The sequence below is a fragment of the Colletotrichum orchidophilum genome, assembly GCF_001831195.1.
Source record: "Colletotrichum orchidophilum strain IMI 309357 chromosome Unknown Scaffold_71.1, whole genome shotgun sequence".
In the NCBI taxonomy this organism is placed as follows: Eukaryota; Fungi; Ascomycota; class Sordariomycetes; order Glomerellales; family Glomerellaceae; genus Colletotrichum; species Colletotrichum orchidophilum.
This window is the reverse complement of record NW_019173027.1, coordinates 120,916-147,358: the sequence shown is the minus strand read 5'-3', so window position 1 is coordinate 147,358 and position 26,443 is coordinate 120,916. Positions and strand designations below refer to the sequence as shown.

Sequence of the window (26,443 nt, the reverse complement as noted above, 5' to 3'; positions counted from 1 at the left end):
TGACACTGGCAACCCGGACGCTCCCGCAGCTGACCCCGTGAGACGGCTGTGCCTCTTTTGGACCGTCCCACCAATACATTAGCTTTCCATGCAGCTTATTTTCATTCACATTGAAAGAGTGCCTTCATCAGCGTTACGTAGCAAGATGCGATCCGCAGACATCCATTGGAGAGCCCGAATCGAGACGGATCGTCAGGCCGATTCCAAGACTCTTCAGACTTCCAAGACACCAAGCCAGCCATCGTGGCACACCATGGCCCTCATCGGTCCAACCTCTACAACTTCCTCTTGACAAGCCCCTTCCAGAAATCAAAACTATTCTCATCGCTCTGCAGCGCCCACATCCGCCCCGTCTCCCGCCCCATCCCGTCCACCTCGACGGCCTTCAGCATGCCCCAGTCCCGCGTGATGCCCACCACCTTGGCCTTGGCGCCCGCCTCGGCCTCAAGCGTTACGTTTTGGCCCGAGTGCAGCCAGTGCGCGTAATACCGCTCCTCGAGGTCGCGCGAGAACCCTTCGCGGCGGAACTGCGCGTAGGCGGCCTCGATGCGGGTGAGGATCCGCGCGAGGAGCGTCTCGAGGCGGAAGCCGCCCGCCCCCCGCAAGGCGGCCGGGGCGATGGCGTTGAGCGAGGTGGTGGGGCGGGAATTCGTCGTGTTAATGCCGATGCCGAGGACGATTTGGTAGGCTCCTTGGGAGTAGGCGCAGTTGGAGAGGATGCCGCCGATTTTGACGTAGGAGGGGTCCGAGGGTGATGAGTTGGGGTCGCGGCAGTCTGCACGTTCGTTAGGTCTACGAGATCTTGAAGCGCTTCATGGTTTCTGGCAGAGTGGCTTACAAATATCGTTGGGCCACTTGAGCTTCACGGGGACGTCGCCGCAGCCCGCGTCGTACGATTTCACGGCCTCGACGATGGCGATGGCTGCGATGTACTGGATGAAGACGACCGGGTGCGAGGCGGCTAGGTGCGCCGGGTGGTTGATGACGGTGGAGAAGATGAGGCAGCCCGCTGGCGAGACCCAGACGTTTGTGCCGCGGCCGCGGCCGGCGACTTGGGTTGTGGCTGTGAGGGTGAAGCCGGTCGGGAGGTGGGCAAGCAGTTTGGGATTTCTAGAGAATGAGAATCGTCAGCTGAGGTAATGGGGACTTATTGTTTCCCCAGCGGTGTTATGAGAGGCAGAGGGAAGGGGAACGTACTTGTCCAAGAGCGTGTTCGTGCTGGTGACGACTTCGCCGTACATGAGGGTTTCACCCCATTCCTCCGCCGTGGGCTCCATGGCGCGATACTCTTTGAGCGAGTTGTAGAACAGGCGGTGGTTGAAGCTCGGCGTCTCCTTGGCGTCCGGCCACTCCTCCTCATGCGGGACAATCACCTTGACCAAGGCGTCATAATCCACCATTCGGTCCTCACCTGCCCGCCCAGACCCAGAACCAGAAGACGGCAGCGCCTGCTTGAGCTCGTCGACATCCCACAGCGAAGACCGCTTCTCGATGCGGAACACGTCGTGCTCGCCACGAATGTACTCCTCCTTCTCCTCGGAATCTTGACCGCTCTCGCGGGTGATGGCCTCCTCCCACGAGGCGAGCATCTCGCCGACCCCGACGTGGTTCGCCGAGGTCAGGTGCATGCGCGAGAGGGACGGCGGTGCAGCTGGGTCGGCGCTGAGGTCGAGGCCGAGGCGTGAGAGGCAGGCGCGAAGGAAAGTTACGCGGGTGGCGTCGGCGGCTGCGAGGGCCGAGACGAGGGATTCATAGGAGGGGATATGAGGTTGGGGGTTGAGGTTAGCTGCTGCGAATCTAGAGGTTAATTATTAGTTGGAGAGGTTACAAAAGGAGGATGGGTTGATGGTGAGACATACTCTGGGTGAGGACCGGTGAGAATGACGTTGCCGGAGCCGACTTTGCAGTGTATCACGGCCGCCTTGCCCGCTCCTCCGTCGACGGCAATATCATCGGCGTACTGCGCGAGCACCTCCACATTGTCAAACTTTTCAGCATCGACAAAGACACCTCCGCCGTTGTAGTAGCTCAGCACCTCCTCCCCCTGCCTTTGCCCCTGGCCCTCCCCAAACCCTTCCTTGACAGCCAACCTCACCACCCTCGCCCCCCTCTCAGAGTGGTACTCGAACCCCTTCAACGCGCCGCCCCTACACGTGCCCGGAAAAAACCCGAGCTCGCGTGACCCAATGACCTCGAGGGTACGATCGCCAACCTCGAACTCGCACCGGCGGCTGCCGTAGTACCCGCCGGCGCAGAAGCCGAGGTAGGCGCCGCCGCGGCGGACGAAATCGGCGATGCGGCGGTTCCCCGCGCCGTTGAGGACGCGACAGTAGCCGAGGTCGCCGCCGCCCGGGATTACGAGGAGGGCGCAGGTGGGCTGCCACGGCTCCTTGAGGAGAGCGGCCTCGGCGACGGGGATGACAGCGTAGGTTGGGGAGAGGAGGCGGCGGAGGGAGTAAATGCAGTGGCGGACCGATTCGACGGTTGTGCCGGTGCCTCCATTTTTATAATTGTCAGTTTTGTTTTACATGATGAATTGAGGAAAATGGATATGGGTACCGGTATAGACCAGCACGTTGAGTTTACGTGAGGCCATGGTGAGAGGCTGTGACTGAGGGCGATGAGGGATGAGATGAGTTTGGGAGTGATGAGTGAGTTTCTGTGGCAAGAGTCGTCGTTTCGGGGGTTGGCAATTTGGTTGGCACTGTCTTACCCCCAACAAAGTTCCGGTGGTACTGGATTGAGTGAGACTCTCTCACACCTTTCATACAATTCAGGCGCCGACACCGAACGACAACGACGTCTGGTCTGAGACCGGAATTTGACCACCAAGGAAGAAGACGGGAAATACAATGTCCAAGCAGGAGAGCGACGCGGCGCAAAAGTCGTCGACAGAGGATGACGAGCCCGATGATTGGTAAGTCAAAGAACCTCGTTCCTTTTCTCGACCCCGTCTGTCTTGTCGTTTCTCCCAGAACAAGGTTTTGTCGCTCGCGATGTAACAAAGGCAAGATTTGGAAAAGAAAAAAAACAATTGGAAAAAATATGTAAACAATAGCCGCGAGGCTAACTACCGATATGCAGGGACAAGCGCATCTTCAGCACGGGTTGCGCAGGTACGCATCGACTCTCTCCCTCCGGATCTGAGCGGAAGATGTGGGCGAGGCAACCCCAACACCCGGATTGCGACGCTAACTTTGCTCTACCTGGTCCTCTCTACAGATGAAAATGCCAAGTTGACAGATTGCTATTTCGAGAAGAAGGATTGGCGACAGTGTACGGCCGAGGTAAGTCTCCTCTCTTTGCATGAGAATTTCTTGCCTTGCCGGGACAATGGAGAAACAGGATTCGAAGCTGACGAGGGCATCCGGGGGACGATAGATGGAGCATTTCAAGAGCTGTTGGAAGCAGCAGGGCAACGATCGCCGGACGGACGCGAAGAACGCATAGTCCGAGGCAAAAGATGACGACGTCGTTTTTGGTCAAGAGCTGAATCTTGTACACAAGCTGTATCAACACCTGTAGACAATTCCTCACTAATCGAATCACAATTCTTCTCACGCTCACTCGCTCACTCACTCACTGCCAGTTCCCGAGGGCGAGTGGACTGACGCCAACAACCGAAGTTGTGTTTGAACAACAGCGCAAGAGAAAAAAGGCGCTCGCACAGTGTTCAAGCTCCCAAGGAGTGTGGCCCAAGCTCCCGCCTCCCGGGCGCCGCGTTCACCCGCGCCGACCAAATTTCATTCACTGGATTCCGTCGCCCAGCTCCATTTGCCGTCCCGGACCTGTGAGCTTCATTGACACCGCGCAAATCGCAACCACCCAACAACCCCCCGTCACCTTCGTCCCGCCTCTCTCTCTCGCGCGCGCGCAGGTGTTTTTCCCTTATCTTTAATATCTGGATTAGTAGATCTCGTCCCTCGCCTCCCTCGCCGCCATTTCTCGACCGAAAGGGCGAATCGTGTGGCTAAGATAAATCACGATGGCCTCCTCCTTCACCATGCGCCCCCTCGTGCGCGCATTGCGGACGGCGACGGCAAACCTCACCCCAGTCGCAAGAATAGCCACGACATCTCGCTACAAGGCCTCCGCCACTGCGGCCGCTACATCCCCCACAAAGAGCGCACCGTCATACGCCAGAAAAGCTCCGTCCGCAAACCCTAGCACATCCCGCGCCGCAGCCTCCTCGAAAGCTTCGAAACCTGCCGACGCATCCGCAAACACGAACCCCTCCTCCTCCTCAGCAACTCCTTCCGAGGCGACAACCGCAGCGCCCTCGTCAACCACGACCTTCCCGACCGCGCCACCATACGTCCCTCCTCCCCAACACAACGGAGAACAGCAACAACACCAGCAACAGCCGATAGACTGGTCAACATCCTACCACGGCCTCGGCACGGCACGGTTTTCAAAGGAAATCGTCGACATCCTCCTGCAGCCCGTCAACCCCGCCGACGTGGAGGTGAAGCCCGACGGCATCGTCTACCTTCCCGAGATCAAGTACCGCCGCATCCTGAACCAGGCCTTTGGGCCCGGCGGGTGGGGTCTCGTGCCAAAGGGCGACGTCGTCGTCGGGGAAAAGGTCGTGACGAGAGAGTATGCTCTCATCGCCGAAGGACGGTACGTGCTAAACACTGGACTGATTCTCCAAATCCAATCCCCTCACATCTCTCTTTGTTCCTTTCGATGCGCATGGCAAAAAAACAATATGAGCAAAAGACTAAGTACTTCCCGCAAAACAGCTTCATCTCCCAAGCGCAGGGCGAAAACGGCTACTTCTCTGTCGAGAACCTCCCCTCGGCCGTCGAGGGCTGCAAGTCCAACGCCCTGATGCGGTGCTGCAAGGACCTCGGTGTCGCGTCGGACCTCTGGGACCCCGTCTTTATCCGGCAGTTTCGCAAGGAGTACGCCGACGAGGTGTGGGCCGAGCACGTCACGACAAAGAGGAAGAAGCTCGTCTGGACGCGCAAGGACGTGCCGCTGGCGTATCCTTACAAGAAGACGGCCTGAGGGGTACAGAGCAATGAAGCCAAGCCTGGAAAACTCGTTTTTGCGGCAGCACCGCCGCGGTTTGAGGGGTTTCGATCATTTGCGGGGATCTAATCGTCTCGTAGAGCAGGAATTGTACAAACAAGAATAGACAGGTGGGGCAGTGTAAGATGGACGACAAAAGCTGGGAATCTCAACTGTAATATTAAACATATTTCATGGCCCTCCTCAGGCTAGGGGTAAGGGTCGTAGATGCATAGACCTTTGCATAGCATCATTCAAGATTACTATACCAGTCGCAAAAGGGCCAAACTTCAAGGCTTGATCAGTCCGCTGTTGAAAGCAACTCCCAGGTTTATTCAGCCCCCCTCGTAGTTGGGAATCGAGCAGGAGCGCAGACTTTCGCTGGTCCCGGAATGACAGCCACTAACAGGGTGGTATCGTAATCGACCATGACTCCAGTGCCTTGCCAAAGCCGAGAATCTAAATCATGTAGTAAAAACAAAACCCACTGCGCAAAACTCCATTCCCGTAGACAACGTTCGTTGTCATATCCGTAGTAGGGCATCACTTGTGCACACCCGAGCTGGATCCACCCTCGGGATTCTCAGCCGTGGGCGTCGCACCCCATCCCCACGGCATCCACGACGATCCTCCGCTCGTCTGCCTCCGCCTGACGGATCCATCCTCGTCGTCGCCGCCCAAGTCCTCCGCTCCGCTCTCGGCGTCAATCTTTTCAAAGTCAGTTTCGCTCCGCGACTTGCTCAGCCCGCTGTTCGCGCTCGGCGGTCTCTGCGTCACTTCCTCCTCCTCGCTGCCGTCGAGCTGCATGCTACCCAAAGAGCGGCTAAAGGTTTCGGGATGCGCAGCGGACGTCGTCGCGGCCTCCTCACGCTCTAGGGCCTTGAGGAGGAAGGCGAGGCGCTCGCGCTGCGCGGCGATGAAGCTCGTCCTCTCGCCGCCCTTGAGGTTCGGTGGAACGAGCGAGGAGCCGGATTTGGAGAGGTCCTGGTGCTGTCCTCCACCCGTGGCGGCGGAGACGGCGCCCGCGAGCAGGTTGTAGAAGTCGGCGCCCGTATGGCCTGCGGTGGCGGGGGCCCAGCGCGCGGCGGGGACACTAAACCTGGCGAGGAGCGACTGGGTGTAGGACTGCGGCGGGTGGCCGGCTGGAGCAGCGGCAGCGGAGGACTGGGGCGCGGGTTCGGGGTCGCCTGGGGGCAGGCCGAGGACGTTTGTCTTGATGAGCTCGATGGCGCGTTTGAGGTAGGCAATGCCGGCGGCCTTGAGGCGATCGTGGGCTTCTGAGATGAATTCTTCAATCTGCGCCTCGTTGTCGTGCAGGAAGGGGTGGACGTGGGTTTGGTAGATGATGCGAGCGCCTTGGGTCTGGGGGAGGACGAGATAGAGGAGGAAGAGGAAGCGAATATAGGCATAGAAGGGGATCCTGCGGCGGTGTTAGTGGTAAGTTGGAAGAGGGGAGACTGAAAGCCTGCTTGCAGTCCGCGAGTCAGAACGTACCAGACGAGAATCCATTCAGTCCAGGACTCGACGAGGAGTGCGCAGGCGAGGACGACCCAGTACATGAGCCATGGCGTCAGTTGGGCCGGGTCTGAGGTCTTGAGGGCCTTGTAGGAGGCGAAGAGGGGAAAGAGGAAGGAGGCGATGGAGCTGCGAGGCGGAATGCCGTGTTAGTGGACGTGTTCCAAGTGGCGGTCTCTCCCAAGCTGGACATGACGGGTGGAGGATTTCAAAGCCGCGCTGAGGGTATGATATACACGAGACGGTACCAATTGGGCATACTCGGAGAGAAGGACTCACGATAAGAGGTGGGCGAATATGTCAAACATGGTTGCGATATGAGGGCTCGATAAGGTCGTGGAGGTCGAGAGAAAGTAAAAGTGTAAGAGAGAGAAATGTTTGTTTGGGATCAGAGAAGAGATGGAAAGGCGTGGGTAAGGTTGCTTTGCACGGCACGGTCAGCGTGCGCAGCTGTGGCAGGGAACACAGCCGACGTCAGGCGGAGGGGTGGACAGATGGGATGGGCGTCAAGGCGCAGCGTTTGAGGGGGTGAGAGATGTGTGAATTGTATGTATAATGTAGGTAGGTAGACTTCGACTGTGAGCGTCAGCCGTGGACGAGGCACGGAGTAGAAGGGTTCGACCAAGCTGGAGGGCAGATGGAAGATGCAGGTTGCAGATGCGGGTGCAGGTGCAGCAGAGCGGTGCCGGTGTGTGTAAGGCGAGGTCCACGGCAGCTTACACAGCAGAGAGCACGCGGAGGCAGCAATCGGCGAGGACGAGGTGAGGTGGGGTCCCTGAACACGAGGACAAAGCAGGCGGGTGCAGCGGTGCAGCGGGCATCATGGGGTGCGGGGCACTTACCGTTGGATCGGAGGGGGCCACACGCGGCAAGGGATCCAATGTACCTTGCTAGGTGTCCAAGTATGGTTTGGTGACTTATCTTAGGTAAGGCGGGATGTGCCGGATGAGATCTTGGCTTGGTGCTTTCAGCGAGATGCGGTTCGAATACCTCGGGTGGACGTCATCGAGGGGTCGGATAAGCGGTGCTGGGCAGCTCGGGTGGGCGATAGGCCGATAACATCCAGGAGATGAGGTAAGCTGGGGGGGCTGAAACCGGACACGACAGGGAACCTGCTGATTCGTGACACCGCTCTCATCCCATCTTTCTCTCCCTCTTACAAGGCTCACCGAGGTTAGAGACGGTCTCTAAATACTCACGAGACCTTTAGTCGACGTGTTCTAGCAAGTATGTTTGGCATAGATTTATACGTGTTCATTCACAACAAGGTTTTGTTCCTGGTCTGACTCACCAAACAAGCAGATACCCATGCATCTTCATCTTCCACCTTTCCCGACACCCTGCCTGCAACTGACAAGACGTTCACGACGGGCCACTGGTAGCCAACATCTCAGCCTACTGATACAGGCACCGTGTTTTGCATCCAGGCATCCCCCATATCTGAGCGGCATGTGACGTCTCCTAGCGCCCTTCGGTCCCGCCCGACGATCGGGGGGTGTTCCACCTTGCCGCTGGCCCGCTCCTCTCCGCATCTTGCCTCTTTGGGACACTCCACGGTTCAGATTCACCGAGACTCGCCTCCACTTGGGTCAGCATCTCGGGATCAAGAGTCAAACAGTTGGCCAAGCCTTGGTGCGCGATGCGGACACATTGTTCATGCTTGACGCTGCGACCTGCATCAACGTGGTTTGCGTACGCAATGCTTCCAGGCTGCCGGTGCGTTACGCAGCTGGTCATCATGGCCGCGTGGTATTCCCAGGCACCGACTTTTTGAGATGAGAACAGGCTGTCCATATCCCTCGAGGACAGATTCAACGAGAAGGAGGATGAACCCAGCTTCATCAAGCCAGTTCTGCCTAGGCCTGGCGAATCTACCACCTCATCACTTGCTCACTACTTGGCTTCCATCTGCCATCATCTACGCCTCTCTTCTTTGTGCTTGGGATACCTTTGAGGACTCGAATGATGTAATGCGAACTGGCACATGAGAAGAGACTGCTTCAAAGCCCCGCAGCCTGCGTAAAAGTTCACGAGATTCTACATTCGTCTAACAAGTGATCATCAACAGCACACAAAGTCTATGCCACCCCAAACTTGAAGCTGGTACACCCGCTCTACCACCGTACCTCACTCTTAATTGTATGCCACGACATTATCAATGGCACTCTTATTCAGCCCAGGCCAGTGCTTCTTACCCCAAGTGAACCACAAACTCACGGCACCAACCACAACAACAACATAGATCGGCCCGGCATAGTTCATCTCGGTCCCGGTCACCGGGATCGTCTGCGGGAACGGCAGCCAGACGGTCAAGTACATGGACCACAGCAGCGCGTACACATTGATCGGCGTGCCCCACCCCCTCGGCAGCGACCAGCCCCCGTACTGGACCTGATACTCGGGCCCGTGTCCGATGCGCCCCGTCAGACGCGCGTGGAGCATGCAGGATATCGCGATGATGTACGAGCTGTACAGCCCCAGCGACGAGAGTGCCGTGAAGGCCGAAAACACCGTCGCCGTGGCGTTGTTGCCCACGGTGAAGAGCGACAGGCAGGTGACGATGACGCACGGCAGCCAGACGGAGCGGATGGGCACCCGGTGCGTCGGGTGGATCTTTGCAAAGTACCGCGGCAGGCCGCCGTCGCGGGCCCAGGCCCAGGTGATGCGCGACACGGACGCCAGCGAGGCGGCGACGACGCAAAAGGTGATGACGAGGAGGCCGACGACCATGGCCGTGCCCGCGGCGGGCCCCGCGGCGTTGAAGAGCAAAGGGATGATGGGGTAGTCGGAGCTCAGGATCGCTTCCGTGGCGGCGGGGTCGCTCCCCATGCCGAAGAGGATGGCGAGGATGATGCCGTACGAGAGCACGCCGTTGAGGATCACGGTCCAGAGCATGGCGCGCGGGACAGCCTGTTTTGCCTTGCGCGTCTCCTCGGCCATGTGCACGACGCCGTCGAAGCCGATGAAGCCCCACGCCGGGACGAGCATGCCGATATTCCAGCTCACAAAGTCGTTGGTCCACCCGGAGCTGACGGTGCGCTCAAAGAAGACAAAATCGGCCGAGGCGCGGGGCGCGAGCGTCAGGAGGACGACGACGAAGATAAGCCAGAGGGCGACGTGGAGGACGCCGGCGAGGAGCTCCATCCAGGGGATGGTGCGGAAGGCGTACATGTTGATGAGGGCGCAGGCGACGAGCTGGGCGATGATGACCATTGTGATGTGCCAGGGCTGGAAGACGTAGGAGGGGTAGTTTGTGCTGACGAGGCCGATTGTGATGTTTGCCTCCGAGGCGGCGGAGCCGGCGAGCGCCGAGACCCAGGCGAACCAGGTCACCCAGCCCTGCATCCACTGAGAGGGTGTCGTTGTCAGTGTGTCCTTCAGAGTCCCGAACAAGGTGAGTTGGTCAGAGACGTACCGTGATGAATCGTCGGTGTTTCTCCGGCGCGAGGAAATGCGTCCAGTGATACTGCGCGCCGGCAATGGGCTGGATGGTTGCGAGCTCGGCCATCGACAGAGCCTCGGCCATGGCGCCGACGACGACGAGGATGATCCCCCAGGCGAGTGTCTGCGGTCCGCCGTTGTAAAAGGTCGCTCCCATGTCCATCGCCATAACTTCCCACGAGGACATGAAGATCAAGGCAAAGGCCAGGAGCTGCCAAAAGGAGAAGAGACGCTGCAACAATGCTCATGTTAGTCACCATTCCTGGTTTGGATGAGATGCTGTGTTTACCCTGAGCGTCGAGTTGCCTGTGCCGCCATCCGTCGTCAGGTTTGGATATCCGCTCTCGTGATGGTTGTTCCTGGAGCTGTCATCCGTGTTACCAGAGGAGGAGCTGGTCGTGTTGACGGCGGCGTAGTCGCCTTTCGGCTGCTGCATCTCGATAAGGTCGGCTTTGGCCATGATTGCAGCTTGACTGTACTCAGTCCCCTTTCAAGCTACCGAAAGTCAGGGAACTCCAAGTGAACACGACGTCGAGAATCAGCAAATAGGCAAAAGAGAAGAGCAGCAATGCAGGGAACTGCTTAAAGTAGCAAAAGAAAAAGGAAACGGGCGCAATCTGTGTAAGTACCATTATGCAGTAGGACAATGCCAAGACAGCTAGGCGATCTGGACCGACAGACTACACATGCAGTCCCCTCTCGCACCAGTCCGACTCGAGCTGCTCGGTACGTGCTGCGATGCGACTCTGAGACTATCCCCGGTGGTATCGAAAGGTATCATCGCGATCCCATTGGTGTGCTTATGTGGTTTCGTTGATTTGTGAAGAAGCTCCCCCCCCAACCCCCGGCCTCTCAATGGAATCCGATTGCCGCTAGCAAGGGGTGATTTATGATTGCCTACGTTTTTTTCGCCACAATAATGAGATGTGGCGGGCTTTCGCGTGCATCTGCAGTATGTTTCGGGCGAATCTTGTGAGAAGAAGGAAAGCCAGCGCAAGTTGTGCAAGGGTTGAGGTCACATAGCGTGCTTGGCATGTGTTTAACGACTTTTGTGGGTATACTGGTTGGTAACGGCAACCTTTGAGGTCTACGGGATTGGTGAAGGACATTTCGAAGCTTCCACTGATCTCTTGAACAAATATCTTGTTGCAGTGGTAAGAGGGTCAAGTAGTTGAATAAGAAATAGGTACTGAGAAAAAGCGCGAAAATAATGAGCATGAGTTCCAATGCTGGAAATAAAGAGTCAACAAAATTTGAGTTGCAGAGGGTTTCCCGGAAAGTTCAGCGCTCTCGTTTCCATCAAGGTCTTTTCCTCAAACTTGCGTTTGGCAGTCTCATATATGAAAACACTTCAATGGTGCCATTTCGACCTGTCTTCGAGCTTTCAAGACTGCAGCCGTCAGACTTCTTGGTAATGGCACTTGTAAAGTTGGTCCGCCAAGGGCCTGAGCAGGAGCAGTTTCTCGGAAGAACAGAATGACAAAGCTAGGAATACGAAAACGCAAGTTTAGGGAAAGGCTATGATATAAGAGTGATTGAACATTGAGTCATGTGGTTGTGGTGCTGGCTTGAGTGCACGAGTTAGTTGGGTAGGCGACGATGATCGAGCTTGAGCCTTTGAGGTTGTCGACAAGCAATATAATAAGTTTTCATACATCTAGATGTTATTTTTATTCAGTAAACAAGTATTTCAGAGCAATACATTCCATTGAATAGAAATGCAAACCATTCCCAGTGATTCAGAACTTTGCATGGGAGCATGTGCAGTTGAATTAAGCTTCTTTACCACGTAGGGGTAAGAAGACACTGAAGAACTTCGTAGTTGCAGGTGCTGGCTCTTCAAAATTCCAACCTTTTCTAGGTTGCTTTTTCAACCCCTTTGATAAGATCAGCCGCGTACTCTGCAACAGCATACACCGTAGCCTGCGTATGCGCCGCAGGCAGCAAGGGCATAATACTCGCATCCACAACCCAGAGACCCTCGACGCCATACACCCTCAGCCCGCTATCCACAACACCGCCCAGATGCCTCGGCATCATCGCCGCCGTCCCGACAGGATGGTCGAAACTGGAAGAGAGCCACGACTCCCGCATAACGGCCTCAATCTCGGCGTCGCTCGCTACGCCCGGGCCCGGGGTAATCTCCACTGCGGCGAGCGTCTCGACGCTGGGACTCGCCATGAAGGCGCGGGCTTTCGCGACGGCGCGGAGGAGGATGATCGTGTCGATCGGGTTGGAGAGCGTGTTGAAGTCGATACGGACCCCACCGCTGTCGGCTCCGACGGACGATCCGGGATTCGGATTCGTACTATTGATGGTGATTGTGCCGCGCGAGAGGGGCTTCTGGAGGGCGACGGGGACGGATTCCGCGCCGCCAAATGTGAATTCCATGACGCCTGCCTTCGGGTCGAGGAACTCTGTCCTCAGGACTTCGCGTTGGCAGGTAAAGCCGCGGACGAGTGCCGGGTTGTCGGCGTACACTTGCGGGAGGTGCTGGAGCGGGTCTTGGGCTGTGACGGCGTCGGCGATGGCTTGGTAGTTTTCTGGGTCGAGGTCTTTGAGAGACGTGAAGACCACTCTGTTTCCCCAGGCGTGCGAGTGCGGTCCAGTTCTGTTGGCTTCGTACTCTACCCACGATGCGTTGTAGAAGGTTTCGTTGGTCATAAGAGTCGGGTTGAGGGATGTGTCGTTGGCAACTTGGTGACGCAGGATTAGCCTTCTGATGGAAACGGCCAAGCAGTTGTCAACTCACAATCATAAACCATGAAAATGGCAGGGTGGTCTTGAAAATTTGCACCAACGCCCGGTAGATCAACCACAAGCTCAATATCGAGAGAATTGAGGAGCTTCTCTGGGCCAATGCCGCTCAACTGCAGGAGTTGAGGTGTGTGGACTGCGCCCGCGGCAAGCACGACATTCCTAGACTCCAGGAACTTGGTTCCCGATCCATCACGGCAGCCGATCACGACGCCGGTCGTTGTGTTACCCTCAAACTTTATAGCTGCCCCGTAATGACGCACAAGCAGATGTATGTTCTTGCGGGTGCTGACAGGATCGAAGTACGCTGTCTCAGCGGTCGACCGCGTTGCGTTTGGACCGCCAGAATTTTGCGGGAGCCATGCGATACCAACGTTGTCGCCGTCAGCCCCGTCTTTCAAGATAGGTACTTTGATATCTTGGGCCCATGCCTGCGCCATGAGAGCTAATTTGATAATTAGCATAATTAACAATCGGAAGGCATGTCATTTCACTTCAAGAGGGCGGCACACCTGACTCTGGCCATTGCCACGCAGGGAACCCAACTTGTATGGGTCCGTCGCCGTAGGAATTGTGACTCCATTCGTAGCCGTACTCCTCAACATACTCATCAGGAGGCGGTGCGAACGTCGACGACTTTTGAAAGTACTTTACAAGAGTCGTCCAGCCCCAGCCGGGGTTTCCGAGAGCTTCCCACGCGTCGTAGTCGGCTTCAGAGCCGCGATCCCAGGCCATCCCGTTGACAGCGGAGCTTCCGCCTACCACGGCGCCGATGCGGAGGCGGGAGGTGCGGTTATCAAGGTGGGCTTGAGGGACGGAGGTCACATTGTAGAGGCGCGCTGACTGGTCGTATGTTGCAAAGTATGGCACAGTGACATTAATTGTGTTGGCGAAGTCTCCGTACTCTACGACTAGGACCGTTTCTGAATGGACAAGGCCGTGTTATTATCGGGCACTGCCAGGCAGAGTTGACTGGTGATGCAGAGACTTACTTGCGGGGTCTTCGCTGAGTCTGTTGGCGACGACGAGGCCACTGGTTCCACCCCCAACTATGATGTAGTCATATTTCGCACTGATCGATTCGAATGTTCTTTTGACTTGCTCGGCATGTTGCCCCAGAACTAAAGCCGCTGCGAAAAGAATCCCAATCACCAACTTCGACGTCATGTTTCACGGTGGTGGACTTCGTTCATATGAAAGCGGCGGCCTCAAAACGAGTGAATCGAGGAATGGACTCGATTAAAAGGGTACAGACCGACCGCTTCGGCGCAATTGCCTAAACAATATTTTTCATCCTTAAATCAACTTTCTAGAGCCCCCGCACCGGAGAAGTGTGAAGGCAGCATTTCAGCTGCATCCTGCAGTGCAACATACGGATTGGTGGGCTTGGCCGCCCTGGCATAGGCAATGCGGTGTGCTGAGCTTGATTTGGTCAGCTCATTGGACATATCGAAGCCAAGACACAATGAGACAATGTTACGTCGGCGGGGGTCACATCGATTGTGGTATGATGACACTCTGCATTGGGGGAATGATTTGCGTCGGTGGGTGAAGTAGCTCCATCTCTTCCGAGTGAGCCATACATTTCCCAGAATGATCTCTGTGTCGGGATTCAGTTGCGTAAACCACAACCCATCTGCAGGTACAAAAACAGCGGACCTACTGAAAGCTATTGAGTGCATGAGCAATCATGCAGGGCGGGTGAGGCAATGCGCCGGTTGCCGCCTTGGACTTCCCGTCTGCTGTGCTAAAGAAGAACTTTCTCGTGGAGCTTTAGATGATTCTATTAGTGAATTGAACATTTGGACATGGCAACAGTTGGTGGAAAAGGTGGCTCATTGCGCGGGTCCATCTGCTGCTCCACTAACACGGAGAAGTTGATTTTCATACCCTGTACGAAACCCCAACGACGTTCAAAAGACACTGTGTAAGTTGATCACCTGGATCTCTTGATTCAAGATCAATGCTTCTGTGAAGACTCAGTGCTGGCTCTGAAACTCCTCCTATTCTTACAAGTATCCGGGATAGGTCCAAAATGACGAGCACTCGCAAGTGCCGACGTCGAGAATCTTAGTGCCCAATGTCTTGATTCGCCTCGTTCTCGATGACCGAAAGTCGAAATTTGCAGATATTGTCCACAATCTGTAAAGGGAGGCCCCATCGAACCGCCATCATCGTGACGAAATCCAAATATTGTGGAAGATGGAAACTCGGGACAGAGGATATCTTCCATACAGTGGCCTTGGGCCTTGGATTGGCAAGTATTAAACGGTCTTGGATATGGAAGCGGGTTATGAATAGTTCACGTGCAAGAAAAGATGAGCAGAGAACAGCGTGACGAGAAAGAAAATAATGGAGGGAGAGGGTGAAAGGTATTAAAAGATTGTTTAGGAATGAGAGAAGATAATGATGGGAAGTATTAGATAGCAACGAGAGATAGGGAAGGGGATGAGCAGTACCAAAGTAGAAGGGAGAGCACAAAGAAACACCGGGAGAAAGTGTACACGGCAGGCCGCACCTCGTAAGAATTACGCGGCGTAGAAGCATGAGGCTATGGTCACGTTCAGGGCAAGGCCCGCGGCTTCCCATGGTTTAAAATAACTAAATCATCAGCCCCAGAATGACTGCTTGATTCTGCTGCATTAGTTTATCTGGTCCCTAGTGCCTCAGATCTGCCATCTGCTCTGGGATGGGTTGCTGCTTGTCCTTGCCAAACGGTCGCTTCCTCACGTCCTCTACTTCGCGAGGCATCGTGATTGCATGTGCTTCCATTCTCACTATCAAGACTCCATCCTGTGCCTTCCCTTGGAGTCGTCTCGCCGCTCCCGCCACCAGAAAAACTGTATGCCTTACCAGTGTATCCCGGTGGTCGGGGCCAGACCTTTGTTATTGACGAAAGCCCACCGCTCTGGCTTCTTTTCTTGGTGGCAGGCCGTATGATGATTCGCACTTGCTCACCCTCTTCGGAACTCTTACTGCTATCCTCGTTTTGGGGTGTTTGACAAGGTCCGTCGTAGGTTGGAGGGGTAGCCGTTGCTTGGTTCATGGCGGTGGAGGCAGCCGTAGCAGACGTCATTTGATGGTCGTCTGCGCTCAACTGCAGATGTCGCCTGTGTTTAGTTCTTTTTCGACGTATACAAAAATACAGCAGGATCAGGAGAGTGAGAACAAACGTTGCGCCTACAGCAATGCCTGCGATTACCCCAGGTCCCAGGGATGGTCTGGAAATGCGCTCTGTCGGAGGTAGAAGAGTTGTAGTTAAGGGTGTATCAGCCGTCGTCAACGTTGATCTTATTGTTATGATACTGTTCGTTACAGACCCAACTCTTGTCGTAGTGCCTCCATCAGTCCCGTGTGAAGCCGAGCTTGGAAGTATCAATGATGATGTAGTGACGCTGAAAGACGTATCCGATGGTGAGCGGACACGACCAGTCCCAGTTGTGCCCAAGGTGCTGGAGGCGACTGAAGACTTCTGGGGCCCGGAGGCTGCAAGCGTCGTTCTTGTCAAAGAAGTAGGGCCGGAGCCTGCAGACGATACAGTCTGTTGAGTGTCGTCGCTAGAGATGACACTCTGGCTGGCCGGTGGAGCTGGTGCAACAGCAGGTACGCTGGAGACCGGATATTCAAGGGGAAGAGTCGTAGTTGTAAAGATTGTCGTCGTGAGAGTAGGCGTCTGAGTGACAGAAACGAACACGGGGTTGAAAATGGTGACTGTGCGGACGGAAGTGCCGCTTGCTACTATTGTGGTAGTGATCTCAACGGTGATTGTCGAAACCCTGGTGATTGACGCCGGAGTCTGCCGCCGTATACGAGCTGGATGCGGCGAAAGGCCCGCGCCTTCATGGCCATGCGGATAGACTGAGGATGTTGCGGGAGCCACCCCTCGCTCCAATGATGTTTCCTTTGCTTCTTCTCTCGCTGCGATGTCGGGAGGCCGTGATGCAGTAACGACAGTCGTCTCAAAGACCAGGGTGGGATTGATAAAGGTCAAGGTCTGCTGAACAGGCGACCAGACAAATTCGGTACGGTCGGCAAGCTCGATAGTCACCGTTCGAACGATGGTGATGGTGGTGGCTTGGAATGATGCTTCAGCGGAAGGCCTATAGAGTATGGTCAGCAGTCATTTCGGCGCAGGAATCACGTATTTGTTACTTGCGTCAGGTTCTGTCTCGCCCACATCTGGTGGAGAGCTACATCATCCTGCAGCTGGCGTTGCGGCTGTTCAGGCACAACTTCTTCGGCCGAAGCGCTCTCATGTCCCTGAGGAGTTGAAGCTGTTGCCAGGGATTGTGAATCATCACTGTCGGAAACTGAGGGTAGGGGCAGCGCAAAAGCAGAGCGACAGAATGAGACGAGACTCGCGTTGGCGACGGTCGATGCCAATAGAACACACATCAAGCCGCGAAGCTTTGCCATTGTGGGTATATAGATCCCATATCCTCGGGCACCATCGAGAAGCCGAGTCAGGGAAAGACGTTTAACGGAAGGACGGAAACAAGGGAAAAGAGAGAAGTATTAGTTCTGTGGAAAGCCAAGAGATGAAGTAAAGGAAAGAGAAAGGTGCGAAAAGTAAGGCATGAAATTCAGGAGAAAGTCCGAGGCAGGAGTGAATGTGGGAAGGAAGGAGGACAGCTTAGTCAACGGTGGGCGAAAACGGCAAGATGCCAAATGAACTTCCTTCCACTCTTGTTCCCCTTGCCGCTCCTTTGGAAGAGATGACTTCTTTGGAACAGATGAAAGAGAGGCAGTCACACGGGGAAGAAACTTGTCTCGCTGCTTAGTGCCGGTGCCCTGGTGCGACTACATCCATCCAGGGAACAACGCATTTGGCCTCTGCCGCCGTCCTTGGCAACGTCGTGAGAAGGTCAACGGTACGGAAGAAGTCTGGCAAGGACTCGGGGCTTCTCTCTTCGACTTCGTTATCAGAATATTATGTCGGAGAACTTCAGGTTCGGGGTTGACATAATCCTAGAAGGTGTCGTAGTGGAATCCAGAGCCAGGTATTCCCATCGGCCCAGAAGAAGATCGTGACGATGAAAATGCTACCTTTTGCTATGATACCTAATCTTGAAGAACTATGGACGCATGAGCTCCAAGAGAAGCCATGGCCAGGAAGGCATCCGTCTCGGATCAGGAGTGTGTCAAGTGTAGCGATCTGGATGCGGTTGTTCTGCTCATCCTGGGGAGAAAAGGAACTATGGGATGACATTGGACATGCTAAGTATAGGCTCAAGACCTAGATGAGACGAAGCCGGGGTCCAGTGTCCTCAACATCCGGGAGTTAGCTTCGCCGGAGACGATGCCTCACCGGACGTGATAGGGTCTTGGGAAGGGCCTGTTAGCTAGGAAGCCAGAATGAAGAATGGGCGGTGATATGACCACCAATTACTGGATTTGCAGCATTAGATTGGGCTCAACCGCTTCACATGAGAGACATTGAAGAAGAAAGCAGCTCGTTTAGTGCGACGAAGAGATTCAGAATGTCGACACCGCTTTGACAATAATCAGTGGCAGTCCGAGCTCTGCATGACACGGACTAATCGGCTTAGTAAGCCCGTAAAGTTGGAATCCTCGCCCATCTCCTTCGGCACCGTGCCCCGGGTCTATAGCAAAGACGACGCAAAGACGACGCAACGCAACGCTGCTGGAGTCATGGATTGAAGCGATAGAAAACAACAAAGCGTAAAAACGAAATCACAAACAATCAGGCACTCAAGAGGCTTTTTGGACATTTCCATTTGCTCTTCTGCTATGCACCTTTCTTTCCATCTGGCCACAAATTGATATCACTCGAATTCTTCCCGTGCTCCCCGCACCTTCGGCACAAGGGCGCTCTTCTATCCAGTGCCATAGGCAAGGTAGGTGATGATTGAAGAAATGCGTCATCTTCCATCGCCAACATAAGTACCGCCCAAACATCTAAAACCATCCCATACATTTCGAACGGTTCGGGAAGCGCGTCGCTTTCCTCAGCCATCGAGGCCGTCGGCAGAGTGAGCTTCGTCCTCGGCACATGGTCCGGAACCGTCGTCAGAATCGCTTTCCAGGCCGAGTATGTTCTCAATGAAAGGGTGTCTAGCAAAGCTGTGTCTCGGGATGGTCTGGAACTGTTTATTGAGTAGATGGCGAATGATGCCGTTGCCCATCTCCCGATACTCCGCGTCCGACGGCGACTTATGGGTCTCGGCGCAAGGCTGTCTGCACCAATCATCCCGAAAGACCCCTGTCAGGGTGAGTTTCTCCATGTCGTAGAAATGCTGCTGGTGTAACGGCGTAGGGTGGTTGCAATCGGGCACCCGCGAGGCGAGCCGGATGGTGATCATGGCCGCCAACAAACGGTCTTGGGTGGATCCCTCGGCTGGGATCAGGTGCTTTGTGCGCAAGACAAAGAGCTTGTACCAGAAGAAGTCGTGGTTGAACTGGCAGCCCAGCAGCGCGTCCTTGAGGCCGCGCTCCATGGCGAAGGGGGCAAAGGTGGCCTTTGGCCAGGAGACGATGCCCGCCAGCTGCAGCTCCTTCTGGGGCTTGCTGCCGGGGGCGGAAGCGACAGCGGGAGCGGGCTGTTCGACGAGCTTGACGAGGATGTTGCGAGGCTCGAGGTCCATGTGACAGAGCACGGTGTGCTTGGCGAGCTGCTGGATGTGCTTCTTTGTGAATTTCTGGTCGGGCATCGCGCTATCTGTGTTGGAGAAGCTGATGTAGAAGCTGCCGTCTGGGCGGTCAACGCGTGGTGACAGGCAGGGCGAGCATCCATGGTGTACCGCGAGATTAAAAAGCCGATGCGCTTCAGCACCGGCGTGATGACTACGCTTCATCGCGGCGACGAGCTGATCCATGATCCGGCGTTGCGTCTCGGGCGTGAGGGACGACCAAACCTTGTCTAGGGTCACGGTGTTGGGAATGTGCTCCGTCACAATGTAATCGACATCGCCGTCATCAAGCTCAACGACACCGACGCGGATGACGCGGGGCACCAGGCCCGGAATCTTGGCACGAGCCACCTCCTGACAGCGACCGGCCGTGTCAAAGGTGGAGGTATTCCTGACCGGAGAGGTGCTGTTCACAAAGACGCCACCGTCCACCGGGCCGGGGCCGAATTTGATGTCGATTAGGAGCTGCTTGGGGACGCCGGGCTTGGGAGGAGCGTCAAAGGTGAGCTTGAAGGAACGGAGAGGCAAAAGGGGCTCGGGATAACGGATGGCTTCGATGGCGGAAGGCCTGGTACCCCAGAAAATGCCGGGGGTCATGCCATCGAAGGTCTTGCGGTACTCCAATACGCGCTGTTTGATATCGACGCCAGCCATTGTGGCGAGCGTACCCAGCAATCTAGGGTCAGTCGGCACGACCATGTTGAATCATTGGCGAAGAAAGTTGTAGGAGCTGACGGTGAGGTGGCTTCGTTCCTTACGTTGACTGCTGTTTGGATGTGGGGAGGTGAGCGTTTGATGAGGTCGGAGGTGAAAGTATTCTCAGTTGGAAACTGCATTCGCATTGCGGTGGGCAGGCACCTCAAGTCAAGGCAGAGATTTACTTGATGACTGGTGAGCTTGAGACAATCTGGAATCTGCCCAAGACTGAAAGTTGTGAGCTGCCTGGTTATTTCGGAAGGAGGCGAAGAAAGCCCGGGCTGCGGTGAAGCAGCCAAGTGGACGAAGACGACAGCAAACAGACACCAGAAGAGATAAGAGCTCATCCAGGTCGCAATGTTGACGATGCGGCCATCGGGAGCAGTCCTCGTCCAGGTTCAGACACCAGGCAGAGCAAACGGAGCAAAGGTCATCACATGATGCACGTCGACGCGTGGAGAGGAACTCGGGCAATGTCTTGGCCACCTGATGCGCCATCCTTTTGGATGGTTTACTCGAGCCTATCACCTGCTATCGGGCTCTACCCTAGGTCTACTGAGTGATAATCTCACTTGTCAAAAGCTGATGGTTGCACAAGATGAGGTTTCCCAAGAAAAAGCAGACTCTGCTTCCTGCCTCCCTCACAAAACCTACTCGTTGTAAATAGGTACCGCTCAGCAGTAATTCCGGGTGAAACATTTGCCATAGCTTGGCCATCCGATATACCGGTCTTCTCCTCACGTCAGTTGGACGTGCAGCCGCTTTGATAACAGGAGTATGCAAAGATGCCGCAATGGGTTGCGGGAACCAGCTCGCAGTTTCTGGTCCATGAGGCTGCACCAACGGACCGAGTTCAAGAGAACCTGCATGAACGACCAAGGTCAGTAATATGGGGTCGGAATCTGGGTCCAATCACATTAGCGAGTCGCTGTATTTACCTCACCGCAGCCAGTCAATTGACACACAAGACTGCCAAACCAGCAAATTGTACCCAGGGTGTTAGAGCATGATCTTACATGAGCAAGTGCCGTCAAATGCTGACCAAAAACATGTGGGCGCTGTTGTCAGTTACCCGTCCCGCTGTCATGCAATCACACATGGGCTGACACAGAAGGATCTGCCCATGGTGATGGCCCGATGGGAACTCACCACATTGTTGGAAATAAAGCTGCTCTCATTGGTCCAAAAGATCTTTGGCCAATGAGAGTCTAACTGATGACCTAGAGCAGGGATCACCCGCCAGGGTGGGCAGGAACCGTGACGTCGGGACTCGGCCCCTCTGTCCCTGCATCGCAGATGCTTAAAAGGACCCCTCTGCGACTGCTTTGCCCATTTTGTTCACCTCGATAATACAGATCAGTTCAGACCAATTCAAACCAATCCAACTCGTGCATCACTCCCGGGCTCTTGGACACTCATAATCAACTCTACCAACCTCACCTTCCCACACAAGCTTCACAATGACTGTCGACAAGGCTTCCACCTGCTGCGGCAAGAGCGCCGAGTGCGTCTGCGGTATGTATTTCTCATTCCCTGATCCCCAACTTCAGCGTCATCTCAGACTCTTTTCCGTGCCCATGATCTTCAACACACCATCTTTTCAGACTACCCACACACTCGGCAATACAATTACTCGCAAGAAATACAAGCTGACCATCATTTGTCATCAGCCCAGCAAGCCAAGTGCTCCTGCGGCAAGCAATCTGCTCTGCATTGCACCTGCAGCAAGGCCGCCTCCGAGAACGCCGTCGTCGGACCTCGCTGCTCATGCCGAGCTCGCCCCGTTGGCGAATGTACCTGCGAACGCGCATCCACAGAAAACACTAAGCCAATCGGCGAGACCTGCGCCTGCGGCTCGCGTCCCGCCAGTACGTTGCAACCCTGACCCCCTCACTTACCATATTTACATAATGCTGACATTCCCCCCAAAGATGCCTGCACATGCGATAATGGAGCCGCTGCAGCGTATGACCGGTCTGAGCACGAGATCGACTTCACTACCCGCCAGTGATTTAAGGTACATTCATCCTGCAGACATACCCGTAGCATTCGAAATGGCGTTCAAGGAATTTCGGGACTGGTGGAACAAACCGACGGTTGGGGGCATGGCGTTTACGGATCATGATGGCACTATTGTTTACGAGCGGACCACTTCTGGCCGATAGGACTGGCCAAGAATCAGCATATATTACACAGAATTTTTCAGCATTGTTTCCTGGACACCAGACCCTACTCTTCGCGAACGAGCCATCGACTGCTTCCTCTATCTGATTCTTTTTGTCTCTTGCGCAATCTTGGTTGCCTTGGCCTGCCGCACGCTGTAGCGCCTCGTTCGGCGCCTTGTCTCGCGACTTGACCTGTCGGCGTATGCGGCGCAACTGAAGTTCTGCTTGTGGTGGGCGCATCCGAAACACATCTAGAAGATACCACTCTACTTCTCGGCGTTCTACATGGCAAATTACTTTGGAAAGGGCTTTCGGAAGGTGATGAACCTGATAGTGAGCGAGTCTGAGGCTGTGGACGATTCGGATATGAAGGTCGAGCCGGGAGAGTTTGAGCCACTGGAGTCTGAAGGGGTGGACGAGTCTCCTTCGCATGCTCCAAACCAACCTCGGAGGGGCGGCGGTGCGAACAGGGGGAACAAAGGGAAGAATGGAAAGAGAAAGAAGGGAAAACGCCAGAAAAAGCAACCTTGACCATGGAAATCAAGGATACTGATATGAGGTAGCGACATGGACATCCACCCGACGGTGTCATGCGTGTACATGAAATCAGCGATGACAAGTATTCCGATCAGTAGCTAGCGACGAGAATCGCCATGGCTTACGTTAATTACGCATGCTGTGAGTTGGAGAGAGGTCGGCTTCGCTCCTAGTGGCCAGTCAAGTATGCGCAGGCTTGATTCTTCCTCGTCCCGCGAATCTCAAAGACATACCTCTTTAGGGCTAGTGCTCATGTGAACCACCGCCGTCACATCAAAACTCCGCCAAATGCAAAGATGCTCAGGCAACGAAAATGTTGATCGAGATGAACATCGATTTAGCTCTTGAAGACGTTGGAAGGGACGGTGTAGCCTCATACTACGGAAGCATCTCATGAGGTTCGGTCGGTGAGGCAATTTTGGGAGGACCCTTGTCGAGCGCCGTCCATCAACTTACAGGTATACCTACCTAGGCGCGGCCCTGTCAAAGAGACGCAACCTGGCTGGCAGGCATCAATAGCGCACATCGTTCAGAGATCAAAACACATTCAACCCAGGGACTTGGACTCGAAAACATCAGGTGGCAGGACAATTCTGTGTCCACCTGACACGACTTCGCGCCAATTGTACGAGAAAATTGAAATGAAAGCCCACTCGTCGTGGCGTGGGGGTTCCGGGGGCATCGGCAGACGACGCGAGATTTCCCCGACTCAACAGAAGGGCCCACTCCGATTTTTGAATAGGTTTTTTGTTTTTTGTTTCTTTTTCCTTTCCCCTTTGCTTGCTCCTGCCTTTTTCTGCCGAAAAGGAAAATAGCATGCGACCGGGCGGTCAGGAGCTTTCCCATTGAACGCAGCTTCCCATTGGACCGCAATTGGTCCCGGTCCCAGGAGCTCGGGCCACGGCTGCGCAAATAAACGGCGCCAGAAGGTCAGGTACCCACCCGATCGCACTAAAAGTCAGAAGCGCAAACTGGGCCGCCAGCAGCCCAGCTTAGCCCGCGCTGAGAGCCACAAAGCGCCACCCCTGCTTGGTCAGAATTCCAGAGCCCAAGAAAATAAAGCTGCACCTTCCGGTCGCGTCACTTCCGTTCTGCCTCGAATCAATTTCTTTCTCCCCCAAAACAAGAACAATTCTCCCCTTTGGACTCTTTTTGTTTCCAAAGCCTTCATCTCGAGTGCATCAATTCGCATCGCAAAGAAACGATTCTTCAATTGTCTTGTGCGAAATCTTCTGTTTAACCATATCCCTTCCCCCATTACACGCGTTTATCGCTAAGCACGCTCCTCCGTCACATCACATCATACCATCGCCTGACGATCATGCCTCCCAAGGCCGTCAACAAGAAGGCCGCTGCGCCCAAGGGCGCCGCCGCGCCAAAGAAGCCCGCGACTTCTGCTGCTGCGACAAAAAAGGCAGCTGAGACCACCAAGAAGCCTGTCGCGAAACCTGCTGCGAAGAAGGAAGCTACCACCAATGGCGCGACTGCTGCCTCCAAGAAGCGCAAGCTCGCCGAGGACGAATCGGAAGTCGAGGAGTCCGAGGCCGAGGAGCCTAAGAAGCCTGCTCCTAAGAAGAACACCAAGAAGGCCACAGAGCCTGCTGTGAAGAAGACCAAGACCGCCACTGCCGCCCCCAAGAAGAAGGCCGCTCCTGCCGAGGAGACCGAAGATGAGTCCAAGGCCACGAAGCCCGCAAAGAAGCCCGCGGCGAAGAAGGCCGAACCCAAGAAGACGGCCGCCGCAAAGAAGGCTGACACCAAGGCCGCCGCTGATAACAAGAAGCGCAAGTCGAGTGACGAAGAGACAGAGGACGAGAAGCCCAAGGCGAAGAAGTCCAAGGCCGACACTGCTGAGGTCGACAGCCAGGCTACAGAGTCTGCCAAGGCGACAGAATCTGCAGATGAGGAACCCGAGGCTGTGAAGCCTGCGAAGGCCACCAAGAAGATCGCTGTGGCTGCTCCCAAGCCTCCCCCGGCTCACCCCCACAAGATCGGCAAGAAGATCAACTCTGCCCCGACCCAGGTCATCGATGTATATGTATTCGGTGAGGGATCCTCTGGCGAGCTCGGTCTCGGCAGCAAGAAGCTCGATGGCAAGAAGATTGTCGACGTCAAGCGCCCGAGGTTGAACCCTAAGCTTGATGCCAAGGACGTCGGTGTTGTACAGATCGCCTGCGGTGGCATGCACGTCGCGGCTTTGACCAAGGACAACAAGATCCTCACATGGGGCGTTAACGACCAGGGCGCTCTGGGTCGCGACACCAACTGGGATGGCGGACTCCGCGACGCCGATGCTGAAGAGGAGCAAGAAGACGAGGATGACTCCGGTATCAACCCCCACGAGAGCACGCCGACAGCCATCGATGCGAAGCACTTCGCTCCCGATGCCAAGTTCACTCAGGTCGTCGCCAGCGACAGTGCTACCTTCTCCCTGACGGAGGATGGCAGAGTTTATGGATGGGGTACTTTCAGAGTAAGGCATTTGGTAGCATTTTGAGCCTAAAGTGATAGAACTAACATTTACTCCCAGTCAAGCGACGGTATCCTCGGTTTCACCGACAAGATCCAGATCCAGGCCACTCCCGCCTACCTCCCCACATTGAAAAACATCACGGCCCTCGCTGCCGGTTCCAACCACATCCTGGCTCTCGATGACAAGGGCGTCGTGGTTGCTTGGGGTTGTGGCCAGCAAAACCAGCTTGGACGCCGTATTATTGAGCGCAACAAGCTTTCGTCGCTCATCCCCCAGAGCATGGGTCTTCCCAAGAACAAGGTCGACCGCATTGCTTGCGGATCGTACCACAGCTTTGCCCTTGGCAAGGATGGTGCCGTCTGGGCTTGGGGTCTGAACAACTTTGCCGAGACTGGCATCGAGATGGGTGCTGGCGAGGATGACGCCGTTGTTCTGCGTCCTACCATTGTTGAGTCGCTCAAGAACTACAAGATCAAGCAGATTGCTGGTGGCGAGCACCACTCCCTTGCTTGCACCGAGGACGGCAAGCTCTTGACATGGGGTCGTCTGGACGGCCACCAGGTCGGTATTCCTGTCGAGGAGCTTGATGCGGAGAGCGTCATTAAGGATGAGAGCAACAACCCCCGCATCCTCTCCAAGCCTACTGCTGTTGAGGGTAAGTCCGCCAGGTCCATTTCTTACTTAGCGTCGCTAACATCCATTGCCAGACATCGCCAAGTGTGTCTACGTTGCCGCTGGTGTCGACAACAACTTTGCCATTGACGGAAAGGGCGAGGCTCACTCCTGGGGCTTCTCTGCCAACTACCAGACCGGCCAGGGCACGACTGAAGATATCGAGACCCCGACTACTATTGATAACACTGCTGTCCGTGGCAAGAAGCTCGTCTTCGCTGGTGCCGGTGGCCAGTACTCTATCTTGGGCGGTGTTGCCGATGTCCCCAAGGTTAACGGCTTTGCTCCCCAACCGGCTACCGGTGGCTTCAGGCCTGTTTTCTAAGTCTCTTCTCAGAGACTTGGTCTGTGATAGCATGGCAGCGGGTTCTCAATGACGGCGAGCGGATACGAATGGCTTCTACAAAACACGGATAATGAATGAGCAGGCGCCGCAACAACCAGAAAAGAAAGGTGGACTCGACACATGAGCCGAGTCGGTGTACCAAATTCAGTTGCGACGCTTTTTTCCCGGCTCATTT

At 55.3% G+C, this 26,443-nt stretch overlaps 10 protein-coding genes across 10 annotated transcripts; 4 read left to right on the top strand and 6 right to left on the bottom strand.

Annotated features, from left to right (window-relative positions):
- Positions 1-275: 275 nt before the first annotated feature.
- Positions 276-2,596, bottom strand: CORC01_08399 (biotin-protein ligase; the record flags this gene model as incomplete). The annotated part of the gene is made up of 5 exons (XM_022620030.1): positions 276-775; positions 839-1,110; positions 1,198-1,797; positions 1,860-2,496; positions 2,560-2,596. 5 exons carry the CDS (start codon positions 2,594-2,596, stop codon positions 276-278), a joined length of 2,046 nt encoding a protein of 681 aa, XP_022473487.1.
- A 256-nt stretch (positions 2,597-2,852) lies between these two features.
- CORC01_08398 (uncharacterized protein) lies at positions 2,853-3,450 on the top strand (the record flags this gene model as incomplete). Its single annotated transcript, XM_022620029.1, has 4 exons — positions 2,853-2,917; positions 3,085-3,116; positions 3,223-3,287; positions 3,382-3,450. The coding sequence occupies 4 exons, from the start codon at positions 2,853-2,855 to the stop codon at positions 3,448-3,450; spliced, it is 231 nt and encodes a 76-aa protein (XP_022473486.1).
- A 535-nt stretch (positions 3,451-3,985) lies between these two features.
- On the top strand, positions 3,986-5,013 carry CORC01_08397 (uncharacterized protein; the record flags this gene model as incomplete). Its single annotated transcript, XM_022620028.1, has 2 exons — positions 3,986-4,623; positions 4,746-5,013. The coding sequence occupies 2 exons, from the start codon at positions 3,986-3,988 to the stop codon at positions 5,011-5,013; spliced, it is 906 nt and encodes a 301-aa protein (XP_022473485.1).
- Positions 5,014-5,559: 546 nt separating this feature from the next.
- CORC01_08396 (HVA22 family TB2/DP1 protein) lies at positions 5,560-6,839 on the bottom strand (the record flags this gene model as incomplete). Its single annotated transcript, XM_022620027.1, has 3 exons — positions 5,560-6,436; positions 6,511-6,660; positions 6,811-6,839. 3 exons carry the CDS (start codon positions 6,837-6,839, stop codon positions 5,560-5,562), a joined length of 1,056 nt encoding a protein of 351 aa, XP_022473484.1.
- Positions 6,840-8,664: 1,825 nt separating this feature from the next.
- On the bottom strand, positions 8,665-10,432 carry CORC01_08395 (LPXTG-domain-containing protein; the record flags this gene model as incomplete). Its single annotated transcript, XM_022620026.1, has 3 exons — positions 8,665-9,879; positions 9,947-10,204; positions 10,262-10,432. 3 exons carry the CDS (start codon positions 10,430-10,432, stop codon positions 8,665-8,667), a joined length of 1,644 nt encoding a protein of 547 aa, XP_022473483.1.
- A 1,397-nt stretch (positions 10,433-11,829) lies between these two features.
- Positions 11,830-13,896, bottom strand: CORC01_08394 (GMC oxidoreductase; the record flags this gene model as incomplete). Its single annotated transcript, XM_022620025.1, has 4 exons — positions 11,830-12,668; positions 12,725-13,174; positions 13,242-13,652; positions 13,722-13,896. 4 exons carry the CDS (start codon positions 13,894-13,896, stop codon positions 11,830-11,832), a joined length of 1,875 nt encoding a protein of 624 aa, XP_022473482.1.
- Positions 13,897-15,387: 1,491 nt separating this feature from the next.
- Positions 15,388-17,145, bottom strand: CORC01_08393 (uncharacterized protein; the record flags this gene model as incomplete). Its single annotated transcript, XM_022620024.1, has 4 exons — positions 15,388-15,464; positions 15,688-15,826; positions 16,124-16,829; positions 16,907-17,145. The coding sequence occupies 4 exons, from the start codon at positions 17,143-17,145 to the stop codon at positions 15,388-15,390; spliced, it is 1,161 nt and encodes a 386-aa protein (XP_022473481.1).
- A 1,553-nt stretch (positions 17,146-18,698) lies between these two features.
- Positions 18,699-20,033, bottom strand: CORC01_08392 (uncharacterized protein; the record flags this gene model as incomplete). The annotated part of the gene is made up of 1 exon (XM_022620023.1): positions 18,699-20,033. The coding sequence occupies one exon, from the start codon at positions 20,031-20,033 to the stop codon at positions 18,699-18,701; it is 1,335 nt and encodes a 444-aa protein (XP_022473480.1).
- Positions 20,034-21,535: 1,502 nt separating this feature from the next.
- Positions 21,536-22,086, top strand: CORC01_08391 (uncharacterized protein; the record flags this gene model as incomplete). The annotated part of the gene is made up of 3 exons (XM_022620022.1): positions 21,536-21,590; positions 21,746-21,943; positions 22,007-22,086. The coding sequence occupies 3 exons, from the start codon at positions 21,536-21,538 to the stop codon at positions 22,084-22,086; spliced, it is 333 nt and encodes a 110-aa protein (XP_022473479.1).
- Positions 22,087-24,098: 2,012 nt separating this feature from the next.
- On the top strand, positions 24,099-26,247 carry CORC01_08390 (GDP/GTP exchange factor; the record flags this gene model as incomplete). Its single annotated transcript, XM_022620021.1, has 3 exons — positions 24,099-25,250; positions 25,308-25,905; positions 25,958-26,247. The coding sequence occupies 3 exons, from the start codon at positions 24,099-24,101 to the stop codon at positions 26,245-26,247; spliced, it is 2,040 nt and encodes a 679-aa protein (XP_022473478.1).
- Positions 26,248-26,443: the final 196 nt, after the last annotated feature.